General features: G+C 41.6%; 1 protein-coding gene across 1 annotated transcript in view; it reads right to left on the bottom strand.

Moving 5' to 3' along the window:
- Positions 1 to 17,887, bottom strand: part of CDC5L (cell division cycle 5 like) — a 58,516-nt gene extending 40,629 nt beyond the window's left edge. Inside the window, exons 1-6 of the mRNA XM_025382580.1 lie at positions 17,532 to 17,887; positions 15,058 to 15,161; positions 12,868 to 13,029; positions 12,131 to 12,258; positions 9,289 to 9,388; positions 1,513 to 1,731 (exon numbers count right to left, since the gene is read on the bottom strand). Coding sequence (XP_025238365.1) covers positions 1,513 to 1,731; positions 9,289 to 9,388; positions 12,131 to 12,258; positions 12,868 to 13,029; positions 15,058 to 15,161; positions 17,532 to 17,576 — 758 coding nt within the window. The 5' untranslated portion in view covers positions 17,577 to 17,887. The remainder of the gene's footprint in view (positions 1 to 1,512; positions 1,732 to 9,288; positions 9,389 to 12,130; positions 12,259 to 12,867; positions 13,030 to 15,057; positions 15,162 to 17,531) is intronic.
- Between the last annotated feature and the right edge of the window lie 1,943 nt (positions 17,888 to 19,830).

Raw genomic sequence — 19,830 nt, 5'->3', positions numbered from 1 at the left:
AGAGCAGAAAACTTTAAAAAATCCTTGACAACCATAAAATACTTTCCCTACAATATTCAGATATGAGATTTAAAGAAACTAAAAATCTCAAGAAATAGGGAAAATCTGCTATCTTCTAAAACATAAAGATTTTATAAAAGTGTATCTATCCCATCAAGTGAAAGGATCAGTAGTTTTTTCTTTTAATTTCATCTTAATAAAAACAAAATTTTTCACTAGAAAAGACTAAAAGGGCCGGGCATGGTGACTCACGCCTGTTATCCCAACACTTTGTGAGAGAGGCAAAGGGAGGACAGTTTGAGCCTAGGAGTTTAAGGCCAGCATGGATAATATGGCAAGACCCACCTCTCTACAAAAAATAAAAAATTAGCCAGTCATGGTGGCACACATCTGTAGTCCCAGCTACTTGGGAGGTTGAGGTGGAAGGATCACTTGAGCCTGGGAGGTGGAAGATACAGTGAGCTGTGATCATGTCACTGTACTCTAGCCTGGGTGATAGAGTGAGACCTTGTCTTAAAAAAAAAACAAATTTTTTTAAAGACTAAAAAAACCAGACTCAATTTTGACAGATTCCTCAGCCACCAGTGAAACTAACCTATTCATAAATGTACCTAAAAGTTAAAATGTGATTCAAAGAGTAAACAGTCAATTAAGAGTCACGCACTTCAACTTAAGAGCCATAAACAGCATTCTGGGCCGGGCGCGGTGGCTCACGCCTGTAATCCCAGCACTTTGGGAGGCCGAGGCGGGCGGATCACGAGGTCAGGAGATCGAGACCATCCTGGCTAACATGGTGAAACCCCCGTCTCTACTAAAAATGCAAAAAATTAGCCGGGCGAGGCGGCGGGCGCCTGTAGTCCCAGCTACTCGGGAGGCTGAGGCAGGAGAATGGCGTGAACCCGGGAGGCGGAGCTTGCAGTGAGCCGAAATCGCGCCACTGCACTCCAGCCTGGGCGACTAAGCGAGACTCTGTCTCAAAAAAAAAAAAAAAAAAAAAACAGCATTCTGTGCTAAAAACATGATAGCCAGAGTCCCTGATTTTCTCAGAAAGATGAATCCATTAAATAAATAAAACCATATGTAGGCCACATTGTACTAATAAAAATCTAGACCAGGCACAGTAACTGATGCCTATAATCCCAACACTTTAAGGAGGATCGCTTGAGCCCAGGAGTTTGAGACCAGTCTGGACAATAAAAGGAGATCCCACCCTACAAAATAAAAAAAAAAATTATCTAGGTGTGGTGGTGTGCACCTGAAGGCCTAGCTACTCAGGAGGCTGAGGTGGGAGGATTGCTTGAGCCCAGGAGGTCAAGTCTTCAGTAAGTCATGTTTGTACCACTGTACTCCAGCCTGGACAACACAGCAAGACCCTGTCTCAAAAAAAAAATTAATTTTAAAAGAATTTTAAATAAATAATAAAAATCTGGCTCTGACAAGGATAATACTTCGCCCTTCGTAAGACTCCTCCTACTATTCCTTTCCATTTCCAAAATCAGAAAGGCAACTTACGATCTTAGCTCCCCATCAAGATCCTGTTGTCTTAATTTCCTGAAATCTGCGTCAAGAGCTTGGTAGTTTTCCTCGGAAGTATCATAAAAACCAAGGGCAGGCTTTTTTTCAAATGGGATTTCAGCATTATAATCAACTCCTCTCTTCCTTTTTCTTTTCTTCTGAATTTCTATGCCAGCTGCTCGAAGTTCTCTTCTTTTTTGGAGGGCAGCAAGACGTCTGAAAAGAATGCAAAATCACTTTGAAAATCATCCGCCATGTGGCAGGGACAAATTATCCCATACAGTTAAAAAAAAACTATCTATTTATTTAGGGAAGAAATATTTATTTAAATCCTTACCTCACATCATTCACCAAAACAAATCCTAGTTTTAATTTAAAGGTGCACACACACATGCACACAATAAGGCAAAAAGAAAAACCAAAAGGAACTACAAGTAAATATATATCTTATTTCTGGATGGAAATGTACTTAGCAAATATAAATTAAATAAATGGCAAAAGAAAAAAATCAACAGCTTTTTTTTTCCTTTTAGTCCACTCATCTGCACACTGAATAGCTTTGAGATACAAAACTTCTAATTGTAGCACTATGAAAATTTATAAATGAAATTAAAAGGCAAATACTAGGAAAAAATATTTGCAACTAGTATGATGATTAAATATAAAGAGTCTAAGCAAAGTTTTTTTTTTTTTTTAAATGCACTCAAAGGGTGTAAAAAGAGCAAAAGGAAACAGTTCACAAAGTAAACAATGCAGGCAGCTAAAATGACGAAAGTTTTACTTAACAATTAAAGAATCACAAATTAAATTAACAAGTACCATTTGTGCATATCTAATTAATACCATTCAGTTTTTTGTTTTAATGGCAAGGCTGCAAAAAATGGACAGTCTGCTTCACTGGTAATGAAAAAGTATATTGGTGCATCTTTTCCCAAAGAGAAGTTAGAAATACACATTCACAGCCTAAAGATTTTCATATTTTTTGAGCAGCAATTTCACTCCTTAGCCTTTAGCCTAGGGAAATAAGTTAGACCATGAGCAAGGACTTAACTACAAGGCTGTTCACTAAGCACTGTTTATAATAGTGGATAGCTGGATACAATCTAAACATCTATCAGTAAGAAATTAAATGAATTTATAAGATATTATACAGACATTTACATAAACTTTTAAAAGGCTATAAATCTACTCTGACATGGAAAGAGGCCCAGGACATACCACTGTGTAAAAAATGTTAGAAAGTTTACATGTTACAGAGCAACACGTAAGAACTGTATGCGTATCTATCAAAGCACGTCCACCAAAATATTAATAACGATAGTCATTGCAGAGTGGAATTCCATTTAATTTTTACTTTTTTTAATCTTCCTATGTTGCTATAACTGTAATGATTTCATAAGATAAAGCTATTCACAATATTAAAGATGGAAAACAAGTTACAAAACAGTATCTATGAGTAACTTCCAGCATGACAGCATGAGGAACTCCATAAACTCACTACCCAGGAAGAATGGTGAAAATTATATATATTTTAAAAACAACCAATTGAAGTCTCTGAAGAGGATCTGAAGCAGATACAGCAACTATATAAACATTAAATCAAGAAAATCTACTTAAACTCAGTAAGAAACACGAAAATCTAATATTTAAATCAAGACCCACTCCCTCCTTCCCCCCAGCTCAGAGAAACAGAGACCCCACTCCACACAAGTGCAGCCAAGAACCCAGGACTCCTTCTACCCTCCAGCTCCCAGCAGAAGGGCTTTCATTCCAGGAGGAGCAGGACATCAGTATTTCTGGTGGCAAAGTTCCATCAAGACTGGCTGAGAAGCGGCCTTCCTTCCTCCACCCAAACAGAAGTCCTAGCTCTGGACACAATGCTGCTGAGAATACTGGAGCCCTGATAGCCTGTGAGGGTTCCACACTGGGGGTGGACAGGGAGGGCAAGCCAACGAAACCTTGGGCTGCTGTCCATCCCCCACTTCCCACCAAACACTCAGCTAATAAAGTAGGGCTGTCACTTGGAGACATGCCCTGTCAGAGCCCTGGGGAAGAAGCAGGACATAGAACTGAGCTCCACATTTCTCCTCAAACAAAAGGACTTCATTTGCAACAGAGTGTAGAGAAGTTCAAGCCTAAGGGCACTCTCAAAAACAGTGGAAGTTCTGGTAAAAGGCAAGCTGGGAAAAAACTTGACAGACTCAATGGAGATATCAGTGAATCTGTAGGCCTAGTAGTTTGCCAGAGAGAAACAGGGAATAAGAGCTGGGAGGAGCCCTCCCGGGGTGAGAATAAATCTCAAACATTGACATCAGGAAGCATCCCTTGAAAGGAGCCCAAATTTGACTGGATCAATTTGTAGTGCAACTTATGCCCCAAGACATTGTTGAAAACACAGCAAACAGCTGGCAATCAGCAAAACTTAACAGGGAAAGGAACGTCAAAGAGAGCCCTGCCCAAACCATGCCATCTCAGGGTGTCTGTGAGCATACACAAGACTGCCTCCCTGGGAAGCAACATCAGATGCTTCACATTTCTCACAGGAGGGAAGGGAAGAATTAGATAGACTAAAATTGCCCAGACACGCTGGCTCATGCCTGTAATCCCAGGACTTTGGGAGGCCAAGGCAGGTGGATCATCTGAGGTCAGGAATTCAAGACCAGCCTGGCCAACATGGGGAAACCCTGTCTCTATTAAAAACATAAAAATTAGCCAGGCACGGTAGAGAGTGCCTGTAATCCCAGCTACTCTGGAGGCTGAAGCAAGAGACCTACCTGAACCCAGGAGGCAGAGGTTGCAGTGAGTCGAGATCATGCCACTGCACTCCAGCCTGGGTGACAGAGCGAGACTCCATCTCAAAAACATAAAATAAAATAAAATAAACCAGTCACCAAACAAGTAAACAAGCAAATAATAAATGAAGGCTGGGGAATTACCCAAAATTGCTACAATATATCATCTTAAATGTCTCCTTTCCAACAAGAAATTTAAGACACGCAAAGAAACAGGAAAGAATGACCCAAATGCTAGAAAAACTGCAAGCAACAGAAACTGCCTGACAGTGCAACCAGATGTCAGATTAACAGACTTGAAAGTAGCCATTATGTTCCAAGAACAAAAGAAAACCAAAAGGTAAAGGAAGGTATGATAACAATGTTGCATCAAATAGAGAATATCAGTAAAGAGATAAAAATGCTTAAAAAGAAACAAATGGAAATTCTCAAATTGAAAAGCACAAAGCTGATCAGCTAACTTAGAAAGGGAATGAAATAACAAAAATGAAAAAAAATTTACGTAATTTAAAAAAAAAAAAGTGGCCAGGCGTGGTGGCTCACACTGTAATCCCAGCACTTTGGACGGTCGAGGCAGGCGGATTACCTGAGGTCAGGAGTTTGAGACCAGCCTGGCCAACCTGGTGAAATTCTCTCTACTAAAAATACAAAAATCAGCCAAGTATGCTGGCACACGCCTGTAGTCCCAGCTACACGGGAGGCTGAGGCAGGAGAACCGCTTGAACCCGGCAGGTGGAGTTGCAGTGAGCAGAGATCATGCCACTGCACTACAGCCAGGGTGACAGAGCAAAGCTGTCTAAAAGAAAAAAGAAAAAAAGTACAGGCTGAGCACGGTGGCTCACGCGTGTAATCCCAGCACTTTGGGAGGCCAAGGTGGGCAGATCACGAGGTCAAGAGACCGAGACCATCCTGGCCAACATGGTGAAACCCCGTTTCTACTAAAAATACAAAAAATTAGCTGTGTGTGGTGGCAGATGCCTGTAGTCCCAACTACTCAGGAGGCTGAGGCCGGAAAATGGCATGAACCCGGGAGGCGGAGCTTGCAGTGAGCCTAGATGGCGCCACTGCACTCCAACCTGGCGACAGAGTGAGATTCTGTCTCAAAAAAACAAAACAAAACAAAGTACAAAGCTGAAATGTAAACTTCACTGAAGAGTCTCAACAGTAGATGTGAACTGGCAGAAGAATTAACAAACTTTAAGACAGAGCAGTAACAATTATGCAATCTAAACAGAGAAAAAGAATGAAGAAATATGAATAGAGCCTCAGAGAAATATGTGGCACTATTAAATGCACCAACATAAGCATAACAGGGGTACCAAAAGGAGAGAAGTGAAAGTAGCAGAATTAAATATTTGCAGATACATAACGGCTGAAATTTTGAAAAATTTATTGAAAAACATTAATCTACATATCCAGTAAGCTCAATGAACTCCAAGTAAGATAAACAAAAAGAAATCTACAAACAGACACATCATATTAAAAATGTTGAACATCAAAGACGAGAAGATTTAAAAGCAGTAAGACAAACCAGTCACAGTGGCTCGCGCCTGCAGTCCCAGCACTTTGGGAGGCCAAGAAAAGAGGATAGCTTGAGGTCAGGAGTTCAAGACCAGCCTGGGCAACACAGCGAGACTCCGTCTCGACAAAAAAAATTTTTTTTTATTTAGTTGGGAATGGTGGTGTGCATCTGTAGATGCAGCTACTCAGGGAGCTAAGGCAAAGGACTGCTTGAGCCCAGGTGTTCAGGGCTGCAGTGAACTCTGCACTACAGCCTAGGCAACAAAGACCCTCTCTTAAAAAAAAATTAAAATTAAAATTAAAAACAGTATGACAAAAATGATTCAACACTTACAAGGAAATCTCAGTAAGATTTACAGCTGACTTCTCATTAAAACTACAGTATGATCCAACTTTGTATAAATGTTTGTGTACATATATACACATAAATGCACATCTATGTTGAGAGAGAGAAAGGTTTAGAAAAATATATTTCAAATTTTAAAGTAATTTCATTTATAAATAATGGAAATAAAGACTTCAAACCACATTAGAAAACCTTTACATCATAACGCTAAATGAATATAACCAAGCCATATAGCATTATATCACCTATGTCCCAAAATGAGAACATTAACAATACTGGAAGGAAAAATGTGTTACTTTTATAATCAATAAAAAACTGCTTTAAGTTGTAAGGTAGATTTGTAATTTAACATTTTAAAGCAAACAGCCCTGCACTGCACTTTGCATAGAGGCCAATCCAGCCTGTTACAATATAACTTATAAAGATGTGTAGATTCTACAAGAATGCCTACAAGAAATTATAGGGTAAATTAAAATCTGCAAATTTTATTTAAAGCAATCAATGCTAGCCACACTTGGAGATTTTTCACATATGCATTTGCTGTGTCCCTGGCCCAAACCACATGGTTAAAGGGCTCTAAAAATTTGGTCCCCTACAACCATGGATAAAAATGGAAAAGTGATTTTTTTTCAACCTTACTCACAGTACCTAACTCTAAAGAGTACACAGAATAGAGAGGTGGCCAAGAATGGTAGAAAAGTTAGTACCTCCTCTTGGTTTCTGTTTACTGTCCCAGGCAGCTAATACCCCCAAATAAGCTAACTATTCTAGGCTAGCAATGGGCCAGCTCTGTCAACATGCATCCTGAGGCATTAAAAAATCCTCCATCCCAGGATCTGGCACTTCAAAGCCATTAATTACAACACAAAGCTAGTCATCAGGTCAAGAAGAACCAGCAGGCCAACCTGGGGGCCACAAGAGGCACTCTATAGGATAGGGAGGTTATTCTAGGGCCTGAATCCCAGAAGCTAATAAGCTGTTACGCAGTCCAGATTTGCTCTTTAGTGACATCATCCTGGTTTCTGGGCTATTAGAACTGATATCATGGACTTAGCCAAAAGGAAAAAAGGGGAAAGAGAAGAAAATCCTGGGTGAAAGACAATGTGTAATATATATTCATTTACTTTTTAAATACAGATTTCTATGAGGACCTAAAATTTGGTTCTAGGCTCATTAATTCCCTCTTTGTTCAGCCAAGTTTCCTGTTTCACAGCCAGTGCCTTTCCAATACCAATCAAGGAAAGTAACTAATTGGCAGTCATACAAAAGACACATAATCTTGTGTGTCCTACAGTCATCTGACTCCAAAATAGCTACAACAAATGAATGTCTCATATGCCAACAGAACACACTCAACATACTGGATAAACTGGGCATTACTTCTGCCATAGCTTAAATTTTTTTTTGAAATATGGTTTTCTATAACTATTCTGAAATGGTTAGGAGAAAAAAACACAAGATATTTTCAGAGAAATAAAGAAGGTAAAGAATACTAGTGAAGCCGGGCGCGGTGGCTCAAGCCTGTAATCCCAGCACTTTGGGAGGCCGAGACGGGCGGATCACGAGGTCAGGAGATCGAGACCATCCTGGCTAACACGGTGAAACCCCGTCTCTACTAAAAAATACAAAAAACTAGCCGGGCTAGGTGGCGGGCGCCTGTAGTCCCAGCTACTAGGGAGGCTGAGGCAGGAGAATGGCGTAAACCTGGGAGGCGGAGCTTGCAGTGAGCTGAGATCCGGCCACTGCACTCCAGCCTGGGGGACAGAGCGAGACTCCGTCTCAAAAAAAAAAAAAAAAAAAAAAGAATACTAGTGAAATGGGAACTGGACAATTCCAATTATCATTCACCCAACAGGGTTAATAAATCATGCAGTTTTATTGGTCCTAAGGATGCCTAGAATAATTATTGAACTGTGAATGCAGACAAGCACACTGTGACATTGTGAAATAACGTATTTGGTCTTCATCCGTGTTTCCAACAATACAGCTCCTAAAATCCTGGGACTCTTCCAAGTGATAAGTGTCTTTCTGCATGTTAATGAGTTGACTGATAGCTGGCAGTCACCAGAAAGACCACAGCAGGACTAGAGGGGTTGGGACTTTCAGCTCCCCGCCTCCAACCTCAGGAGAGGGGAGAAGGGCTGAAGATTGAGTTGATAAGCAATGGCCAATGACGTAATGAACCTTGCCTATTTAATGAAGCCTCCACAAAAACCCAAAAGGACAGGGTCTGGAGAACTTGTGGGCAGCCAAATACATGGGGGCTTCCAAAAAGGTGAACAAGAACACACCCACTTGCTGAGAGGGTGGCATACCCCAGCTTCAATGGGACATAAGCTCCTGCACTCAGGACCCTTCTGGGCTTCACCCTATGTATCTCTTCATGTGAATGTTAATTTGTATCCTTAAAATATCCTTTGTAATAAACCAGTAAATGTGGGTGTTTCCCTGAGTTCTGTGAGCCCTCTAGCAAATGAATGGAACCCGAGGTGGGGGCAGTGGAACCTGGCTCATTGGTCACAAACAAGCAAAATAACCTGGGGCGGCCGGGCGCGGTGGCTCAAGCCTGTAATCCCAGCACTTTGGGAGGCCGAGATGGGCGGATCACGAGGTCAGGAGATCGAGACTTTCCTGGCTAACACAGTGAAACCCCGGCTCTACTAAAAATAATACAAAAAACTAGCCGGGCGAGGTGGCGGGCACCTGTAGTCCCAGCTACTCGGGAGGCTGAGGCAGGAGAATGGCGTGAACCCGGGAGGCGGAGCTTGCAGTGAGCCCAGAACACGCCACTGCACTCCAGCCTGGGCGACGGAGCGAGACTCTGTCTCAAAAAAATAAATAAATAAATAACCTGGGGCTTAGGGTCAGCATCAAAACTGGGGTTCAGTCTTGTGGGACTAAGTCCTCAACCTGTAAGATATGGAGCTATCTCCAGGAAGACAGTATTAGAATTAACTGAAATAGAGGACACCCAGCTATCCACTGCAGAATTGACTGCCTGCTTGCTGGTGGGGCGGGAAAAAAAAAAAAACACATATCTGGTCACAGAAGTATTCCGTGTTGATCGTTACATGAGAAAAACACTTTGCTTTTTATTCCTATATACACACATACCTTGCTTCTTCCAATTGCTTTTCTCTTGCTTTCCTCTTGGCCTTCTTTCCCTGAGTGTTAGCCAAGCGGGCTCTGGCTTCAGAAAGCATCTCAAGTTCATCTGCCAAAATTAAAAGAAGAAAAACTAAGTATTTTCTTAGTTCTTACATACTTCAGAAGCAAGGTATGTAAGAGACAGACACTCTATTGCTCAAAATGAGAAAAAAAAAAAATACTGATTTTATGGTGTAGCATAATGGAAACAGCTTGAGTTTTGAAGTCAAAGAACCTAGGTTAAAAATCAGGCCCACCACTTGCTAGCTATGTGACCTTAGTCACTTACTTACCCTCCCTAAGCATGTTTCCCTATAAAATTGGAATAACAATTCCTATTTCACAAGGATTTTCAGAAGAGCTAAGTAAAATGAAATATGTAAAGCATCCAGCAAGTATTCATTAAACAGCAGCTACAATTATTATATCCTTCATTATCATCAACTAACTGGCACAGCACAAATTGTGAAACAGGGTAAAAACTATTTAATTATGAGAGAATTGCTATCATTAGATACTTTTTTTTCCCCTCAGAACAATTTCTCTCCTCCAATACATTTTTCATGGCTCTATAGAACAGAATAACACATGCCACTATTGATGCCTTAGAACAATTCCTACGCAAGGCTGTCCAATTAAATCACATGGAAACTTGTAAAATACTCAGATTCCAAGATAACTGCTCTTCCCTTGCCTCCCACACCACCCCAGATGTACTGTCTCAGTACATACAGGAGAAGCCCTGATATTTCTATTTTTAAATGCTCCCCCTGTGATAATGATGCAGCCAGCCTAGCCACAGTCTGCCTTTGGGAACCACTACATTCAAAGTTTACATTTCAGAAACTCAACAAATATTCACTGAGGGCTTCACAACAACCCTGCTAAGGTAAAGCAGGTATTAAGATTCCCCATCTAGCAAGAAAGGGAATTAAAGCTCAGAGAGATTTTATGACTTGTGTAAGGTCAAACAGCTAAGAGGTGGCACACACGGGTTGAAAATCCAATTCCTGATTCTGTTAACTGATACATCATACTTTACACATTTATAGGGTACATGTGAGAGTTTGTTACATGCATAGAATGTATAATGTTCAAGTCAGGGTATCTGGGGTATCCATCACCTTGAGTATTTATTTCAGACCTCTCTTCCAGCTACTATGAAATATGTAATATACCATTACTAACTATAGTCACCCAATTATTCTGTTATCAAACATTATAACTTGTTTCTTTCCATCTATGTTTGTACCCATTAACCAACCTCTCTTCATCCTGCTCTCCCACCCACACACCATACCCAGCCTCTGGCATCTATCACTCTATTCTCTACCTCCATGAGATCAACGCTTTTAGCTGCCACATATGAGGGAAAACATGCAGTATTTCTCTCTCTATGCCTGGCTTATTTCACTTAACATAATGACTTCTAGTCCATCCATGTTACTGCAAATGACATGATTTCATTGCTTTTTATGACCAAATAGTATTCGTGTGTGTGTGTGTACCACCTTTTTTTTTTTTTTTTTGAGACAGGGTCCTGCTCTGTTGCCCAGGCTGGAGTGCAGTAGCTTGATCTCGGTTCACAGCAAACTCAGCCTCCTGGGCTCAAGTGATTCTCCCACCTCAGCCTCCCCAGTAGCTGGATCTACAGGCATGCGCTACCATACCTGGCTAATTTTTGTATTTTTTATAGAGGCAGGGTTTCACCATGTTGGTCAGGCTGGTCTTGAACTCCTGGGCTCAAGTGATCTGCCCACCTCAGCCTCCCAAAGTGCTGGGATTACAGGCGTGAGCCACCATGCCCAGCCCACATTTTCTTTACCCATTCACCCATTAATGGACACTTAAGTTGATTCCATATACTTTCTATTGTGGAATCCCTGATTCAATGCCTCACAGAATCACTGTTAAGTCTCCATCACTGTCTCACAGTGTTGCCTTCTCACACAGAATAAATAACTTGCCTATAGTCAAATAAGTAATTAATAGGAGGACTGAGACTTGTTGTCTGTCTCTACAGAATAGGAATGAGAAATAGAATCCTCAAGGGCTCACCTCTAGCCTCTGAAAAATCTACACAATAGAATCACACTATCAATTTTAAAGACAGGGTCTCATTATGTTGCCCAGGCTGGCCTCCAACTTCTATCTAGGCTCAAGAGGTTATGATGCCCAGACTGGCCTTCAACTCCTGGGCTAAAGAGATCGACCCATCTCAACTTCCTTAGCAGCTAGCCCTACAGGCACACACCACCACACCCAGTAACACTGCTTAATTAACTGAACTTAAGAAACAGAAGATGAAGGGGCACTGTTCAGAAAAAGCAACTACTCTATAACAGAAAACACTGGACATATTTGGAAAGATACTTAGAATAAGAACACCGCTGACAAAATTGGGGGCCAGGTATAGTGGCTCACACCTATAATCTCAACACTTTGGGAGGCAGAAAAGGGAGGATAGCTTAAGCCAGGAGTTTGAGACCAGCCTGGGTAACACAGGGAGACCCCATCTCTACAAAAAATTTAAAAATAAGCCAGGTATGGCGGCATAAATCTGTAGTCTCAACTACTCAGGAGGCTGCGGTGGGAGGACTGCTTAAGCCCAGGAGGTCAAAACTGCAGTGAACCATAACTGTGCCACTTTATTCCAGCCTGGGTAACAGAGCAAGACCTTGTCTCAGGAAAAAAAAAAAAAAAAAGAATTCTAAAGTAGAGGAGTTCAGAAAGGAACTAAAAGAGTTACAAAAAGGCCAGAGGAGTTTACAGTTACCAAAGAAATAAATTCCTCAAAGCATACACTTACCCTCATCCATATCAATTGGATCAGGCCGCGCTGGTTTTGTTTCTGGATTTGGATCTATTTCTCCAGGTTTAAGTTTTCGTGGATCATCTGTTGTTTCCTCTTCATTGTCTCTTTGGGCAGCTTTATCCCTAGAAAAAAGCCCACAGGAGTTACTCACACTATAATACCATTTAGTGTTAAAATTACCAGATTTCCAAGTTCTGACACTCTTTTTCCCCCCTAAGAAAACAATGGATGGGCTTTAACAACATAAAGCCTTTTTACTATCACTTCATCTGAAATAAATGATATTAAAATTTGTTACTTTCAGTGACTGGTTTCAACCACTCTGAAATAGGACCCAAACGGATCCTAGTCACAAATGCAGTACAGCCATACAAATTTAAAAAAAAAAAAAAAACACTATTAGTAAAGAACCAAAACGTTCCAGTAGTTAATTCTTAGCAGTGTGATTATGGGTGACTTTTATTTGCTCTTTTACTATTTTTTCCCCGGATTTTCTATGATGAACATGCATGACTTGTATAAATCTTTTAAATTATTATTTTAGGAAGTATATAATAGAAGGCATAATTTTGATCAACCATCTGAGATTTGGAAAATATTATCCAATGGCTTTAACTTTGGCTTTACTCACATCCATAATTAAAAGTTTAAGAGAAAAAATACTCAAAGTTTATTCAGCCTCTTTCAGAACATATACATATATTCTATGCTCTTTCTGAAGATTCACTTACAGAAGAAATTCATAGTGTTCTAAGCACTGGGCCGCTGTTCTTCCAATGATTGGAGCAATGGTCCTCCACTGAGTTGGCATCAACTTGGCCAAGTGCAAGAGTTTTTCCTCTTCTTCTCTGGACCATTCTGTCTTCTTAATGCTTGGATCCAGCCATTCATACCTATTAAAAATAGATCATTTTATATATTAGTCAGTTACCTGGCATAAACATCGAATTTGCACAATGGATACACTGACTTCTAGTGTCTGAAAAACAAATGCTCTCATCCTTCAATTACTAAAACTGTTCTTTTTGACAACAGAATATTTGCTGTGTGGTCACACTTAACCCAGCCAATATTCCCCATCTCATCACATTCTATTTTATTTTAATTATGCAAGATTAGTAATGGTTAAAAAAGGTTACTTCACTATATCATGATCATATGCTTTCTTTCTCAACTATCATTTGTTTTTATTTATTTTTACACTTTTCTAGAAATTTTGAAATATTTGGAAGACACGTTTTGTACAGTGTTTCCAGTTTTCATACTATTTTCTCATGCTTTGGTTCTCACACCAAGGCCTATTTCTTTAAGCATTTGACTTACACTCACTAAATTCACCGTATCCTTTCATTTGATATGTTTTAAAATTTAAGTAAAACTACTACGACATCCCCTCCGTCTTTCCTAATTCCCCACCCAGCACACCTTTTCCATCCAGTCTACTTAGCTGGATGACAGGCAGGCAAACAGGACTTACGTCCTACCAAATATGAGAGCAGGAACTGGTACCACTAAGACAAACAGAAATCGGAACCATTTCTTCAGCCTAAAAATCATCTTCCTCTTTAACAGCCAATTTCTACATTCTTTTTTTTTCTGAGATGGAAAAAAGCCTCGTTCTGTCACCAAGGCTAGAGTGCAGTGGCACCATCTCAGCTCACTGCAACCTCCACCTCCTGGGTTCAACCGATCCTCCCACTTCAGCCTCCCAAGTAGCCACCACGCCAGGCTAATTTTTGTATTTTTAGTAGAGATGGGGTTTTCACCATGTTGGCCAGGCTGGTCTCAAACTCCTGGCCTCAGGTGATCCCAGCCTTGGCCTCCCAAAGTGCTAGGCTTACAGATGTGAGTCACCACACCTGGCCAATCTCTACATTCTGATCCTTTCCCCTACACAGGTGCCGAGGAAATTAGGTCATTCTTGTACAATCCAAAGTATTTTCCTAACGCCACATGAGTTGGGGGATGGTGCTAAATAACTCATGCTAAGAACACACTAAATAGCTTCACGTGTCCACTATCCTATCATTTAAGAGGTGACACTAGCCGGGCGCGGAGGCTCACACCTGTAATCCCAGCACTTCGGGAGGCCGAGGCGGGTGAATCACGAGGTCAGGAGACTGAGACCATCCTGGCTAACACGGTGAAACTCCGTCTCTACTAAAAATACAAAAAAGTAGCAGGGAATGGTGGCAGGAGCCTGTAGTCCCAGCTACTCGGGAGGCTGAGGCAGGAGAACGGCGTGAACCCAGGAAGCGAAGCTTGCAGTGAGCCGAAATCACGGCACTGCACTCCAGCCTGGGCAACAGAGTGAGACTCCGTCTCAAAAAATAAAAATAAAAAAGAGGTGACACCACAGGCTCAGGGCTGGCTTATGTTTTAACATATATAACATATTAAATATGCTTAATATATAACATATTAACTATAAAATATATAATATTTCAACTGCATTATGAGGAAACTCAACTACTGTAGGCTCATTTGGAAAATCAGCCATTATCACTTATTTCTTTGAGAAAGTAAGTCCTAAAACAGCTAACTTATGCACTTTTAGAACACAATTAATTTACAAGCTGGGGCTCATCTGTCCCTGAAAGTAGACTTTGTATGCTTCACAAAGCACTCTCAAATACATTAACCCATTTAGATGACACCTCACATATCTATCAGTTAGGACCAAGTATTATTATCCCTAATTGGGAGAAGACAAGGGCAGGGGAGAGGGATAGAAAAATGGCTTGCCTAAGATTACACAGGAAGAAAGTGACAGCTAAGTCAAAAATCCAAATTCCATCTCCCACTCCATGCCTTGTTATATCATGATGTCTGCTTCCTTTGATAAGGTTCACAGAGCTGACATTTTCCATCATCACAATTAAGCTCCTTTTCTGTTTTCCACTTATTAAACTGGTACATACCATCTGGCTTTGCACTGCTTTGCTGATTTTCTATGCAGCAATGAGGCAATCCTAGACCACTGGTTTTTCCCATATTTCATTACCGCTGCTTTCAGAATTTCATCCTAAAAAAATTTGCCAAAGAGTACATTCAGTCACAAAACTCAAAGTGAGAAAACACAAAATTTAAATTAACTCTGATAGGGCTGTTGGAGAGACAGACACATAACACGCACATTCACACCCCCTAGGTTAAAAGACTAAGGATGAAAACCTCATTAACTATAATAATAAACAGCAACCAAGAATTAAGAAATTAAGAAGAAATCCCTTAGAAAGACATCTACCCACCCTTACACCACACTCTTCAATAAATTGGCAGTGGGAATAGCCCAATCTGAGAAACCCTACTTTACGACAAAGATTAAGAAAAAGTATTCTTCAACGTGTGGCTGTCCTTCTCTTCAAAAAGGACAACTAAAAAACACAACAACAACAAAAAGATATAACTCATTCATTTATAGTCACTCAAAAAACACTTCCGCAACATCTGCCTTGAAACAGGTCTTCAGAAAAGGTCTTATCAAACAGGACATATCCAGGCCTCAAGAAGCAAGTTGGGACTCTGGTGAATGTATTCTCCAATCCAAGCCTCCTGTTTCAAGTTTACACATGGCATTTCCCCGCCAGTCCCTTAACCCTACTTATGACCCAATAATCCAAATCTCAGGTCTAACCTAAGAATTAAATATTTCTACCCCAACCCCACCAGTCAGCTTTCCTTCCGGAGACCCCCCGTCTCTGGATACCATTTCACCAGGGCACCCATCACAACGTGGAATGCGCCAATCTCAAGGCAGCCTGGCAAGCCAAGTCACAGACAAGAAGGTTAATGGAGTCATAGATGCATGCACTTGGGCGATTTTACTTCTAGGCTTTTCTTCCCACATTGCATTTGAGGTACATGCTTCGTGAGATACCCCACTCCATCCTCTGCATCTCCCATGATCAAAGATAATGTTTTAAAAAGACTGCAGAGCTTTGACCACTGCATAGGAATCCTACTGTTACTTGATTTTATATCTGTCTCTCCCTCAGAAATCATCTCTTCTCAAATTGAAACAGACTGCTTCCCTCGGAGCAAGCTGAGGCAGTTTTCACTGTCTGTATTTGTAACTCGGTTGCAGTACTACTACACTTAAATACATTTTCAACTAAACAGATACAGCAGATACCTACTCTACTTGATTCATTCTGCAAACACCTGTCAAGCAACCTACTTCACGCTGGTTACTGTCCTAGGTTCTAGGGATACCAAGACCTGGTCCTCTCGCAATGCCATCTGGTGAGGTGAAAGAGCAACCAGCACTTACTCAGAGGCTACTATGTGCCCTACTCTGTTCTAAATATTCCAAACGTATTAACTCGTGTAATCCTCAAGTGAGGTAAGTATTATTATCCCAATTTAGAGAAACTAGAAAACTGAGGCTCTCAGAAGTTAAGAAACTTAACCAGTACCACACAGAGGATGTGATGCTTACAAAAAGACAAAGCAAGCTTTAACAAACGGAAGAAAAAGGTACCATGAGAATACTGGGGGTGCAACTAACTCTTACAAAGATTCCAATAAGTGTTTCTGACCTAGGTTTGAAGGATGATCATAAAGATGTCAAGTGCTAGGAAGGCAAAAGACGTAAAAAAAAGAAGGCATAAAATTTAACGAAAAAAAGACACGGAGCATGAAAAGATATGATGTGCTCCAGAAACTGATAAATTCGGTACACTTTGAACACAAAATGCACTAAAATCTAATTTCTATTTCACTCCCACTCTACTGCCCTTTGGCTCACCAATGGCACTATCCACTACGTTTCTGGAAGCAGAGACTATCCTAAGCAGTTTTTCCTTTCTGGCTTCCATCCAGGCAAAGGCAGTGACAGAAAGAGCCAGACCTTGGGATCTGTCGGGATGGCAGACAGGTTATGCCCTGATAACAGGTAACCAGAGAGACGCGGGCATAAACGGGCTCTCTGAACCTGGTACTCAAACTGCTTCCCCTCTGCAAGGAAGTCAATGAAGAAACAAAGTTGTGGCCACGGCAACTTCTTTATTTCTGAGTATCGGACAGAGTCGTGATGCCCAGACTAAGAGTGGATGGTGCCCCAGGGGACCAACTCTCCCTGAGTTGGAACTCTGAGTTCCTCCCGGGGCGCGGGGGTGGAAGGGGGCGTATTCAAGTCAACAAAAGTTCACTAAGGGCCTAACAAGTGAGCTTGGAGCTGAGAAGCCAGGTGGTTACATCACGGTCCCTGTCCCACTGGCGCTCGCACAACACGGGCCCGGACACACGGAAAGGGCCCCGCGGGTCCGCCCCCAGGCTGCCCTCCACGCAGATCCCACAGGGTCTCCTCCTCGCCTACCCAAGCTCCGCGCGCGTGCGCACAAGCTGCTAGAGGGGAGCGGAGGGCAGCGGACGGCGGGAAAAGGAGACTTACCTCGGTGTTCCTCCACACGCCCCCCTTGATCATAATTCGAGGCATCTTGGCGGCAGGGTGTCTCGGCAAGCAGCCGACAGGAGCTTCGGAGAAGCAGTAACGGCGCTTGGGCCACGGGACTCAAAGCCGCCACTTCCTCCAAGCGCGACCTTCTGCTTTGAAGACCTGCGCAGGCGCAAGGTGGGAGGGGGAAAGCAGAAAGCAAGTCTCGCGAGATCTGGGGTGGCTGAAAGGGAAAAAGTGTCTTGTGGAAGCTCAGCTGTAGGAAGACTGACAAAAAACCATCAAACCACTCTGGCCAAAGCGCCTTGCGCCCCGCGCATGTCCAAAACCGAATGGAAGAAACTACGGCTCTCGCGAGATAGCGGCGGTGGAGCTTGTCTGGGAACAAAGTGGTGGGATTGATCGTAACGTCACCGAGTGGCAGAGGCTGGGAACGCCACGCGTGTGGAATTTCAGCACAGTTGCTACGAAGAGGGCTTTGTTAATTTATTAATCTAGCTCTTTTAAGTATTTCAGTAATAGGAATTTATTCACAGAATACTCAGGAAAAGCCAGTAGTTTATTTAAGGCTCAGTTTCCTAACCTGTAAAATAGAGAACATAGTAATGCCAACCTCACAGGATTGTCGTAAGGACTAAATGAGATCATAGACCCAGCACAGTATCTGATCCATAATAACTGCTCCAACACAATAGCATCTATTATTGCAAGGAGGGCAACGCCAACTTCACCCCGTCCCCAGGTGATCCATGCTTGTTCCAGAAACCCGCAGAAGCGTCACGTCAGAGTTTTTAATTCATCGCTCAGTCTGGATTAATAATACCGTTGATATGCACTGGTATTAGAAAACTCGAGTTGGGTTGAAATCTTGTGAAATCTTGACTTTCTCGTACGTTTGGGTAATAACCTTACTGAATCTCAGTATCCTCATCTGAAAAGTAGAACTAAATACCTGCCTCATAAATGAGGCAGATTAACTGAAACATAACTAAAACCCAGTGAGGTAGGGATTGGCAAACTCTCTGCTATCCCACCCCAATTATTCATGCAGTCTCCTTCTTCACCATTCCAGAACATCTCTGGCTCCATCCCTGGAAAATATCAAAATATTTAGTGGGTTGGGAAATGCCCTATTTATAGTATTTAGTATTTTTATAGTGCCTAACTCTTTATATTTCTCATTTCTCCGTTTGCCTCTTCTGAAAGAGCTAAAGAATTTTCTTTCTTTTTCCTTTTAGCTTTTATTTACACACATTCTGAACAATTATGGTCAGCAAGAGGGCATTTTCCGTGGCCACCCTGGTAGTATTTGCCACTCAAAGGTTTATGCTGGCAGGCAGCCCGCCCTTGAGCTATTTACCTGTGTGGTGGATAGGAAACCATCGGACCTGTGGCCAGTTAAACTCAAAGTGTTTTCATTTGGACCTCTCCTGTAACGGGGCAGTTTTTTTAATTTTTTATATTTAATTTTTGTGGTTACATAGTACATGTATTTATGGGGTACATGAGATATTTTAATACTGGCATACAATACATAATAATCACATCAGGGTAAATGGGGTATCCATCTCAACCATTTATCCTTTGTTTTACAAACAATCCAGTTATAATATTTCAGTTAATTTAAATGTACAATTAAATTATTTTTTGCTATAGTCATCCTGTTGTGCTATCAAATACTAGGTCTTTGAGAGTTTAACACTGGAGCATAGAGGAGGTCAGTCTCTGCTGACTGCTGAGCATCCACCATGTGACACCCAGGAGTTGTCTACCACCATGTTTTGGATTAAGGGAAAAAAGCAGGTAAAGAGAGAAATGTAAGTCCTGACCATGTCAGAGTACCTGGATCCAGCATGCCCCTGAGTCCCAGCTGCATTCCTGTTCTTGCATTCTGATTATTAGTTTCCTGTTGGTGTTAGCCAGTTAGAATTGGGTTTCTATTATTTGTAAGCAAGAGTCCTAACAATTCCAGAGATGGATCAATACTCTCTCAGAGGCCTTTCAGATCTCACATTCCAAGAGTTGATGATGGCTTCTCCTTCCATTCAGGGCCACCTCTATACCATATGTCACCTTTGTGAGAACTAGAAAAAGGTGCCCCTTCCTCAAGACACTTTATGCCACCTGCTGGAAAATTGTCACAAAATACTGGCGTTCTGAGAACAGGACACTCTATTACAAGAAAATTGGATCTACCATCTCCACTATGTGAATTCCACCCCTAGAGACATGCATTGTACAACCTACTCATCCAAATAAAACAGCCCTGTCAACTGTCCCTCATTTCACCTTTGAA

This window comes from Theropithecus gelada, chromosome 4, assembly GCF_003255815.1.
Source record: "Theropithecus gelada isolate Dixy chromosome 4, Tgel_1.0, whole genome shotgun sequence".
NCBI classification, from domain to species: Eukaryota; Metazoa; Chordata; class Mammalia; order Primates; family Cercopithecidae; genus Theropithecus; species Theropithecus gelada.
Note: the sequence above shows the minus strand (reverse complement) of the source record. Positions and strands in the feature narration are given on the sequence as shown.